The 12,144-nt window shown below is 34.9% G+C and overlaps 1 protein-coding gene across 1 annotated transcript in view; it reads right to left on the bottom strand.

Moving 5' to 3' along the window:
• The window catches only part of ADAM10 (ADAM metallopeptidase domain 10), a 51,101-nt gene that overhangs the window by 12,002 nt on the left and 26,955 nt on the right, over positions 1-12,144 (bottom strand). The window contains 4 exon segments of the mRNA XM_075765014.1: positions 1,280-1,463; positions 2,084-2,176; positions 3,335-3,484; positions 4,916-5,019. Coding sequence (XP_075621129.1) covers positions 1,280-1,463; positions 2,084-2,176; positions 3,335-3,484; positions 4,916-5,019 — 531 coding nt within the window.

Here is a 12,144-nt window from a genome sequence, read left to right as displayed (position 1 = left end):
CTCTTATTTACATAGGCTGCCTGTGTATTGTTTTTCCTATGGTTCTTGCACAGTCACTAAGGTTAGTCCATACATGTCCCTATAACATACTTAACTACGCTCATGGGTCCATGGATCTGTTACCCCTCTGAATACTCTACTAATATTTATTTGAGCATTTTCATCTCCTAAAATCAAAGTCTGAGAGACTGTCATACCACGACAATTTTCCACATAGCACCAGTACTCTACAACTATCATGTCCTTTACAGGAAAGTACAGCAGTAAAAGTGAGGTTATAATATATAGCTACGTCGCACAAATGGTTTAACGTTTCTTCCACAATTACTTGAATTCTGTTAAAGCTCTTGATAGCGTTCTCATAAAAGTATCCAGTCTCTTGCAAAGTCTCATAGAACCTGTTGTTTTTCAGCCTAATTCCTTATTATATAGAAATCACTCAAGGGAAGAAACAAGGGAAGACTGCTCTGTCTGAATTTCTTATTTTGATTTCTGTGAAAGCTTCCACAATTTGGAATTTGTGCTGAGCTACAATTAAAGAATTTGTATTTACTCATATTTCAAGACTAACAACTTTCAATTACATAATTTTATAAAACTAATACATCCAGGACAAACAGAGGTGCTGCACACGTGAAGATTTTTTTTTTTTTTACATCAAGAGACATACTTCAAACCCAAAATACACAACTAGACTGAAACTAATGAGAAGCAGTTCAAGAAGAGTCACAATAATTATTCTGTTATTTCCCAGAACAAGATCTGATTTTACTTTATTAAAAAAAGTAAAAAAAAGTAAAAAAAAAAAAAGTGCTTCCAATACTAGCTAGGAAACCTAAAGGATTCTGCAGTGTATTTATACTACAAAGTTAAAACTGCATACTTATAAGTTCTCTTTATATATAGCAGAAATACTTGTTTCTTCTGGTCACTCCACTCTCTTTATATATAGCAGAAATACTTGTTTCTTCTGGTCACTCATACTTGTCATGAATAAAAAACCATCCAAGTAATACCACCCTTGTCTAACAAAACAAATAAGCTTCTCTTTCTTGTTCACATCTTGCTCGTCAGAAAGACAGCAAGACTAACTGAAGTGACACAGGATACGCTGTTTAAATATTACAAAAAAAATCAAACCATACCTAACCAAAATTGTGAAGTTAGTTATGAGACTTTTGTCTATTTGCTGTCAATTTAAATGACACCGTTTCTACTTTTCTTTGCACCTACCTACAATACTTCATTCTCATGGTGCTGAGGGTTTGGATATAATTACCTGAAGGGGCTCCAACCCAAGCCAGACCAAGGACTCCATCATCAAAGTCACGGTCCGTAAACACATAGGCCAAGCAATAATCATCATGATTCTGTTCTGAGTTCAGTTCCAGAAACTTTTCCACACCAATGTTAGGAAATCTGAAGGGATTGGAAGAGTCTCTCTCATCTACAGTTGTGTTAATCTAAAAGTAAATTGAAACAAACTGTTAAGACATGATTCATTTTCATTTGACTTGTAAATACCAGCTAAGAAGTTTACTGTTGTCAATGCCTTGTTATGTTAAATACTTAAAGATGTTGCTAAAGACTTATAGGCCTTGACAAATTACCACTCCAATATTTGGAAAACCAAGCTCTACAATAAGTAAAGAATTGCTTTTCTGTAGTAAATCCCCACTCTCTTCTTTCTTTTTCCTTTCCATCATACCCCAAAGTTTATACTTATCCTCTTAAATCATCACTTTTAGAAGAAACTTGCAACCTAGATAGTCATTATCTATATTAGCATTGAAGATCTTGGAGAGCAATATAGTCTATGCGCCACACAGTCAACACTGCTGAAACATAAGTAGTTGATTCCTTTAAAAATTGACTACAGTTGAATAACAGAAATAGCAGGCTTTTGACAATAAACACTAGAACCAAACCAAATAAACGGGTCAGGGAACCATTCACTACAGAGGCACTTGTGTTACGAGATTACTAACAATAAACGGTTACAAGTGAACAGCAACAGGACTTTTGAAAAATACAGCCTCCAAGCAGTATCAGTGAAGCTAAAAGCATTTCCAATACAACTCACTCTTATTCGTTTCACCATGAAGCTGATGTTACGGATTCCTGAGAAATCTGTTGACTGGTAAATTGTGTCAATCGCTTTAACATGGCTGGATATCTGTCAAAAACAAAAGTATCTACAGTTCAAAGTTTTATGCACTATGCTACAGCTCATCTTGAATAGCAGCAAGACCTATACTTTTACATGTAAAATATTGCACCATATGAACTCTAACAGGCCTTTTTAATCAAATGCTGATGGTAAATAATAGAAATAAATCACCACACAACCTAGTATCTGCATTGCCGCCATGCCAGATAACAGCTATTGCCCCCCCCACCTTTTTTTAAACCACAATTCTATCAACTTTTCAGATACTTGTTTGTGATACTCATTTGATTCATTGCTACAATAAGATAGCACTGTAGTTAAAATTGCATTCAAAGCACTGTATTTCTTTCTTTGAGAAAAAATTTACTTGTTACAGCATTATTCCTCTGTTTCTGGTAGAACGGAAATGTGAAAAAATTGATCATTTACCTTTTTTCAAGAGCACACATAAATGTTAACTCATTGAAAACCCAATTTTGAAGGTGACTTCAGAGCTTTGGAAAACGTTACTCAAACTGAATTGTGTATGTACAGTGTGATGACTAAATAGTAAAAGTCAGATTTGCAAGTGGCAGGGAAACTTCAGACTTCAACAGAATTATGTTAACATGCTAGTTAGATTTTTAGCAAATGATCAGGGAAAAAAACCCCACAAACCACCTTTTTTCCAGTTAATGTATATTAACAAATGAAAAGCTGCTGCCTTTAGTTGCCATTGCTTTTTAACCTTCCACTACATCAGACATTACAGGAACAGTAGTGCCATTAGCTCACAGTGGTTTGAATTAAAGGCTATGCAATTGTTATCACAGAGGCCTGGCAGGCTGTCAAACAGAATAGAACTCTTCAGGAAGTATTATTTTTCTGAGTAAGAACCGAGAAAAGTCAGACTGCAAGTCTTGCTCAGAGTTGCTAAACAAACCACAGCTGCCATTAACAACTGAAGGAAGCACAAGTGCCCAGGACTTTTGTCACAGACACATAGCATCTTTTTAGTGAAATGAAAAAAAGCTGTTTCAATAATCTTGAGATCACCGTAACAAATGAAACAAGCCATTCTAAAGTAAATATGCGATAATATATACAATTAAGTTTAATGTAATTTATCAGAAATACACAAGTAAAGTAAAAGCAGATTGTTTAAAACAAAGGGATTGGAAATACCTGTGCAATTACAGCTTCCCTTGTTCCATAATGCTTGTAGAACAGATGATCAGTCTGAATATACAGCTGACATGTATTTTTTTCAGCCTGAGTGGCACGCTTTTTTCTTAAAAGCTGCGGACCATTGTTCTTAGGCTCTTCAAAAGGCTTCTACATATACACAGGAAATAAATGTATTAATTTTGTATATCTACATGCTGCACAAGATTACCTAAAAATAGTGATGGATTTTTCTAAACATACTCCACTCATACAAACAGATTTTCTTTTTTTTTTTTCTTTAATCCACAAAGTTTCATGAATCTTGAATTAAACTAAGTATGTTACAGCCAGTTTTCATGTATGCCATCTATTTTTAATGGTATCTCAGTCAAACCCTTCTGTGCATTTAATTTTATATTACAAAAGGCAGTCAATGTGAAATAGATTTTTTTTCATTCATGTGATCTTTGGAACTCTTCTTTTGCATAATCCTTTTCTAAGATGAACAGTTTGTAGATTAGAACGAAACACCACTGTGGAACTTAAATGCACCCTCCCTAACACAGGTTACTTCACATTGTAATTACCTTAGTCAGCTATCTCAGCAAACAAATACTTAAGCACTTCAGCATGGAACAAATGGCACACTGAACATAAAGTTAAAGTAATGCTCATTAGTCAGATCAGTATCTGCTAACACATTTGTCCTATGGTATTCACTGGTTGATGGCCCACTCCACGTTTTACAATTAAATTTTTGGGAAAGCATGATATTGTTACCAATGCTGAATTTACTGTTGATAAAGTTTATTTACATCATGACTCCAGAAATTAAGTTGCTGATGCTATTTAACAAGCTATATTGCATAGTTTTGTTGGCATATACTTGTGGTATTGACACCACAAAATGATGCCAAAACTTGAAACAGCTCAGAACATAGCTAACACTAAGAGAAACTCAATAATTTACTGTTCGAAAGTGTTTTAAAAAAAAAAGTTTCATGACAAGTGATGCAAAACTGAAGGCAAAAGACCTGCAGGACTCTAAACAGGTATGCAAGTCCCTTCCATAGACCACTTACCTCCTATTACAGGCAATCTATAGCATGCTGTAACTCCTTCAATCTTTCAATATTACTAGTAAGACCCTCCCAGTCATATCATCACTTCATTTACCACTGAAAGCACTCGGATATTACAAGTGTGTTACATTAACATTACTTGAAAATCTAAAAGTTATTACTCTTTAAGGACCAATATATTACTTAGAGATCAAGGGATCTTGAAACTCTTCCTTCTCAACTGCAATAAAGTATATTCCTCATCTCAAGCTTGATTTCCACATCCATCTAAAGTTCCAATTGTTGAAAAATTTGAGATCATGTAGGATTCATTAAGACTAGCAAATCTATGCTGTAGAAGCAATGAGAAAAAGAATTCAGAAAAATTATGTTAATAAAAAACCCTCTAGCAATAATTTAAGTACCTCATGATGTTGAGGGATGATGACTGACCCAAAAGTAAAAGAGACAACACACAAGAAATAGAAAGTTATTACACTAATTACTAATCAGCATAATCCATTAGCCTGCGTGGTACCTCTGTTGTTGGTTCTTCTATACCAGTCATCTGGTACTTCTGCATTCTTTCAAATACTGAATGATCTGCACAACCTCCCTGCGGTCCATATTTATGTGGATATTCTAAAAAGAGGAAGATCAGGTTAAGTTTTCAAATTCCATGTACAAGTGCAAAATATGGCTGTATCACTGCAACTTATTCAGTTTGTGTCCAGTGTTGCTAATGTGGTTTGAGGTAAGCATTCAAGCTCTATGCAGCAGTCTTTTTTTCATTAAAAATACCTACTAAGATACTTTCTTAGTTTTACAAACAGAACGAAACTGACAATTGTTTTCTTAACATTGTTTTCTTATAGATAGCAAAAGAAAATATGAGCAACAACGTCTAACACAAGAATGAGAGCTGTTACTTACACACGCGTACCAGTTAGATTGAACTAACAGCAGCCTTAAGTGAACTCACAAAGGAAAATTATTAGTATACCAAAAACTGCTTGGATAAGAGAAAGGGTTTTTTATTCTACTTGGTAAACCAAAACTAAGAAATCCTGCTGACATTGTCAGAGGATTCTATTACATTACTCATCTTCAATGGAATTTTTGAAAATTTTTATATTATGCAACTTAACTACCAATACCAAAGAACTGAAACTCTAATGATCCTTGGTTTCGAACTCAACTCTACAATTCTAGAATTATGAGTTTGCTAGCAATTTTATTGACAAGGTGAAATGCAAGATTTCCATTCTGGAAAGTAAACAATACATTTAAGGATAAGAGTGTATGTATGTATATTTGTGTGTGTAGATTTAAAACATACAGAATTACAGATTATGAAATTTACAGATATATTTAAAACTTACAGGCAAAGTAAACAAGACTGAAAAGAAACATTTTTATCAGCTCCTTACTATAGCTGACTGTTTAAATTTTAAAAGCAAAACTGTAGTACTATCCAGGTACACATCAGTTAAGCACACTGGAGATCCAAACTAGCTCAGTGAGAATATCATACAATTGGCTGCTTAAAGGTAATTCTTTCAATACTTGTCAATGGACATCTCATTGCACGTGTGAACATGCTTCAGACACATATGGTTAGGTTTTGACTGTTAGTATCTATTAGAGATTTGTAAGCAACCTGTACGCAGAAGCTTCCTCTGGAGATAAGAGGTACTGAAGGGAAGAGGTCTTGCCCCTTCAGTTCCTCTGCAGATTGGATCCCATTATAAATTGGTGCCCCAGTAAGAGATAATGGAGTACAGATTATGGGAGCCACATATGTAAATACTTAACGAACCAGTTTCTGTAGGGCAAACCACAGTTTTACCATCATCTCAACAAGATGTTGGTTTTGTCAGAAACGTGTAAACTTTACCTAGGTTTGTTGTCTTTTGGGAGTAGTTGGTGGGTTGTTTTTTTAATTTTTGTTTGCTGGTGTGGGTTTTTTGGTTTTTGTTTGTTTGTTTTGGGGTTTTTTGTTTTGGTTTTTGTTTTGTTTGTTTTTTAAAGAAGGTGTGAAGATCCAGAATCACAGAGTAAATGGAACAGACACATAGGAGTAGATCTATGAAGCATAAAGCCTGGGTATCTGATGTCCACATTTTATGTATTTCAGTGGATTTTATCCAGGACTAGGTCTAGTCTGGTTCTGTTGAGTCAAAGTGTTAGCAGTTGGACCACAGCAGATGCACTCTGGTACCATTTCATCTGACAGTTGCCTTTAATTATCTTTGATTCTCATACCTGTTTCCTGCAGTCAGACTGTATGATACTGCTAAGCTATTTTAATATATTAGCCCAACTTGCTTCGGATTTTCTCCCTGTATCATTAAACTTCGTATTTCAATCATTAAAAGCTGGGGGAAAATTAAATAGCAAACAAATTAAAAAACCCAAACCACATCATAATCTTGCCATACAGCTGAAGTTGAGTTCTGAAAAAACCAAACCATTTAATATGAGTCTATGCTCCAAAACACCCAAAAACTGGATTCAGTGGACCCACCAATAAGCTTAAAAGGACTGATCAAGAAATAAAAGCAGTCTTCCAACCTTCATTCCTCTCAATCACACATATTTACAAGTATTTGAAGAGACCATGTTTAACTAGTTGTTTTTAAAAAAAAAAAGTGTTAATGACAAATTTAAACAGTTAACTTTTCCCCCCCGCCAAAGTGGATCCTTTTCCAGGTACCAAGTATTTACTGCGGTTGTAAACTTCGCTTAGTGGGAAAGAACCAGATTTAATAAACACGTTTCTTGGCAATGAAAGTTTCAGCCTAAAATTAATTGAAAGATTATAGTTGGGCGTAAACAGTTATTCATCATCTCATTAGCAAATTAATTTTATCTACTGTAAGGGCATCCAAGTACAGAATTGTATTTATTTCCAGTCTGAATTTTAGAGAAGCTGCTCCAATACACAACAAAATCACTTTTTCTTTGGTCAACTTTATGCCTACTCTGTCTTGACTAGTGTTTGCCAACAAAGTTATTAGCAAAATCTTGATATTGTGTGAGAGGTCATTTGTTTGGATTTTAAGAAGGTTGTTTCTTTAAATTAAACGAAAAAACCTTTTGAGAGGTAACTACAACAAATATGCAGTACGCAGGTTTTTGAAAAAATCCTAGACTTCTGAAGGAACTGGTATTTTCTGTTCACTATTTTAAAGAAATGTTCATGAATTACTGTTATTAGAATCTTGTACGTTTATTAAATGATTTTCTGCATATTAATTTCCCACATTTCAATTTCTAACACAACAGAAATACCATTTTTGAACTGCTGTCTCATCACATTCCTCCCTAGCACAGTGCCAGAAGAAGAGAAAGACAAAAAGAGGAAAAAAGCTCTTACCGTAGGCCACCTCACCCAAATTGATTAGCAATTTAGTGGAACACTGGCTTTACCATAACCAATATTAAACAAAAAGCAACACTCACTCACTGTTAAGGTCATCTGTACTTTTGGGGATCCTGTTTACTATCACTAGATTGGAGTTAAGAGCAAAGGATTATAGATATGATCCTTCCCTTCTCCATCTCCACCACTTTTTTTTTTTCCTCCCACCATAATATTGAAAAATTCTACTGTATTTAATCTAACCAAAATTATCATTACCCACTACTCTATTTCACACCGCTGACCACTTATCTCTGTGATAAAAGCACGTTACACAAGGGTGAGTGTGACGGACAATACTGCCTCACCATCAGCACGCCTTGTCTACATAAAACCATCATAATTTTAAAGCAACTCCTGCATGTGGTAACTGCAGGAATCCACAGAAATTAACTGGAAACAGGACTGCACAGCAGATTTTGCACCAGCACAAAATGCCATATCCTGCTATCACCACACTTCTATTCATACTCTGAGGCGTTATGACAATTGACAGAGCAGTACTAGAAATAAAAGCTCTCAGTGCATTACACAAAATAAGCAGTCTTTCCTCTGTATCTTGTTTCTCAAAGTGGTTAGGAAGTCCCTTAATACAGGCTGCCTGCAGTTCAAACAAATATTTCTCACTTCAAAAGTAATAATCTAGTAAGAAAAACTTTAAAAGCACGGTAGTTAAAATTATAAAGAATTGAACGTGAAACATTTTGCAAGAGCAATTGCTGAGGTTTTACATATGCTGGAAAAGACAAATCCCCATGGACAGATTTGAATCCACCCTGCTAAACACAGGAGGCAGGTAGTATAGGATAGTTCACTTTGGAACCATGTCTAGCTTACAGAGAAAGTTGCGAACAAAGCTTTCTTTTGATAATTGCTGCATTACCCCCAAACAGTGAAGGCACTGTTCCCTCTTCATCTTTTGAGGCTTCCTATTTCCACCATTCCCTGCAGCAGTTCCATTTCTGGAGCTAAGCAAGAACTACGTGATGTCAGATGACTTGGACAGTTTTGACCCACATCACAGAAGTCAGGTCCGTGTTCTTGTGATGTTTTTAAAAACTTTGAGAAGTACAGCCTTCTGCCAGCTCTTTGGGAGCCTATCCTTACCACAACCTCGTGAACTGATCAAAAGAAAACACATGCCTTTACCATGAAATGATTGCTTACAGTGCATGCAGAGTTAAGGAAAACCAAGAAGCCTACTTTCCATCACATCTGTAAAAGAAGAGTTTAGTTACAGAATCAATCCTCTAACTAAAGAAAATCCTCAGGCAAAACAAATACTTTATTTTTCTTTTCTCGGATTGTCCATTTTATCATTTTCCACTTTCAATTTCTGTACATCCTAACAGAATGTTAAGAAATAGTAAACAATAATAATGTAGTAATAATAAACCTAAAAAAGTAAACAAAAATTTTTGTCATTTCATACACTCTGACAATATCTTATTCTAACTAGATGGCAGATCATTATTAATGATGTATACGACTACAGATGCTCAAAATAAGAATTTTTATCCTTTTAAAAAAGGCATTATCTAGCACAAAGAGACTCCTGGTCATGTGAATTTCTTTCTTTTATTTGTCAGTAAGTAGTATGATCTGTTAAGAATTTAGGTTAACTACTAATGGATACCAGCTTTAGGCATCTGGGGCAAGGATATGACATCAAACTTCCATTAAAAATGCTGAAAATTCAGTTTTTCAACAGCCATAGAGATTTGTCCAATGTTAGCAAAAGCAATAGTGTCAGAAAAAAATTCAAATTTAAGCAGATACCAAAAATACCCTTATTACAGATTTCATTCTAAGCAGTCTGTCATACTGTGCTCCCTTGACAACTGCCAAGTAGACCTTTGCTACTACATTGACAACCACAATAGGAAAAAAAGAAAACCAAGTTCTCACTAATAATATAGTTTAAAATGGTCAGTTCATTCAGCACATAGGGCTTTGCAAAATTACAAAATACTTTACTTTTAGTTCTCAGTTGTTTAGTTCCTCCAAGACCATAAAGCCAATTAAATGACCATGTTCATTTTCTGCAGGTCTGAACACTATTTTTCTGTCTACTGTTGATTTGAGGAAATACCGATTTTGTATTTTACAGTGTGAACTCAGTGATAAATTTGAAGCTTATATAGTTTAAATAAAGTAAATATAGTTCCAATGAAATCCTAATCCTTAAAGAAAAGTTTCCAAAATATTTTCATTAAAATAGCAATTTGCATCTTCCTAGCACTAAATTATAAACCAGTTTGATCAAGACTGGTTTAGAAACTAAAAATCATTCAACTTGTGTTTCGAGTCACGAATAGAAGGCTGCCTTCCACTGGTCACCACATCCACTGTAAAAGACAAAAGCTGCCTTATAAACTTGACAATATAATCCCCGTTTACAAAAAACCCTTTTGTTTTACTACTGAATAAGAACTCATTGAGATGCTAATCATATGTTGCATTGTGATTTCTGAAAAGCACTAAAAAGCACATTGTTTCAAAAGGCTGAAACATGGGTGACCAAAAAATATCTCAAATTAAGCAAAGATGACTTTTCCCCCCACTCTCTCCTGAGTTAGAACTGTGAGCCTTTTTTGTTACTTTTGTCCTGTGTAAGATACTAGTAGTTTGACTATTTCACAAAAGTAAGCCTTAGATGAGAGTAATAACAACAGATTTGCATGCTTGTTTATTTTTAAAGCTACTTTAAAGCTTAGCTTTTTAGTAGTTGTTGGTGTTTTTTTGGAGATGCAGTTCAATGCAAAAATAGCTGTCATGAAAGGCCAAAAAATTCTAGCCTCAAAAGCACCATTCGTAAAGTGACAGAAGCAGTTGTAGACTTCAGACATTTCAAGACCACAGAAATCCTAGGCATCTAGATACTAATGAAAAAAGTTAAACTATACAATCAGAATGCATGCACATCAGACTCTGCAGCATCAGACAGCAACCAACAGGAGTGGCACATTTTCAAATAGTGCTGCTTAGACTTAGCTCCAGGATGGGCTATTTTCAACCATGCTGAGCAAGCAGCAACGTTCACTCACTTGGTGATTTGGGAGCCGTATTGTACTATTGCTTTAATGTGGCTCTCTGGAATAGATTTAGACAATCCCCTCTGATAATCTGATTTTGTTTCTAACTGATGGTTTTGATGCACTGGATTCAAGAGGAAAAACAATGTAAGCTAACATACAATCACCTGAATAATTAAAAAAAACCCCAAACGTATCTTGCTCCCATTCGCTTTAATAAGACATTAATATGAACCAATTTCATCATTAGTTTTTTCCAGCTCTCAAGCAATCCATTTACTCACTTCTACAAAACAGCAATACTAACTTTGATAAAATAAAATTTTCTTCTTTAAGGTACAGTTCTATTTCTGTTATTAGTTGATAGCAGTGAAGAGAGTATTTTTAGTCACCCACTATTTACAGCATAAGGAACTGGGACATGAGACAATCTTGCTTGTCTCACCCCTTGGAAACTGGGCAAATCACTGCCTTATGTCCCTTGACTTCCCTCCTCCCTTTTTCTACAACAGGGTTAATAAAACCCTTTGTAAAGCAGACAGTGACTTATTTACAGAAAGTGCTAGTCCAATATTCACACTATCAAGCAGTGAACTGTTCTGTGAGACATACAAAACATACCAAAGAATTTAGAAATATGTGCAATTTATTCACAGAAATGTTGTTATAAAAGACATCTCTTCTAGATTCACACCAGACTTTTGTAATTTTTTAATTACTTTTAGCCACTACTCTTCTGTTACAGCAGCAAATCTTGTAATACTCCAGCGGCTAGCAAAGCAAACTGCCTTCTCAGACTTTCACCTGCAACGCTCTGTAGAGCTGAAAATTAAATGCATGCTGCAACTTCTTTGAGAAACAAGAGCAGTATATGGAATACTATCCTATAAAGTTACTTTATTCCCAAATATGGGTCTTGTAAGCACCAGGAAGATGTACACTTAGTCAGAAAACAAGTGTAGCTCACAATATCCGTAGAATTCAGTAACGTCATTCATTCGGAAGCTCTTTAAAATTATGCAACTTCTATTTGATTTTGGGTTAGTAATCATATTTACAGAATGGGGTAACAGAAAGGACAAACATATCTGCTAGCTCACAGCAATTTTAACATACTCCAAGACAGCACATGTACTGCCTCTGAATGTAAAATACAGCTGTATTCCAGAAGCTTCATTCAATTAGAAAAAAATAAACAAATTTTGTTGAGTTTTTAGCAGAGAAAGATCATTTCTCTTCACTGCATTCATGCAAGAGAAGTAACCAGAAAGAGTATTATGCAATAACTGTGTTTTTCACTGGCTTAAA

Source organism: Balearica regulorum, chromosome 12, assembly GCF_011004875.1.
Source record: "Balearica regulorum gibbericeps isolate bBalReg1 chromosome 12, bBalReg1.pri, whole genome shotgun sequence".
In the NCBI taxonomy this organism is placed as follows: Eukaryota; Metazoa; Chordata; class Aves; order Gruiformes; family Gruidae; genus Balearica; species Balearica regulorum.
Note: the sequence above shows the minus strand (reverse complement) of the source record. Positions and strands in the feature narration are given on the sequence as shown.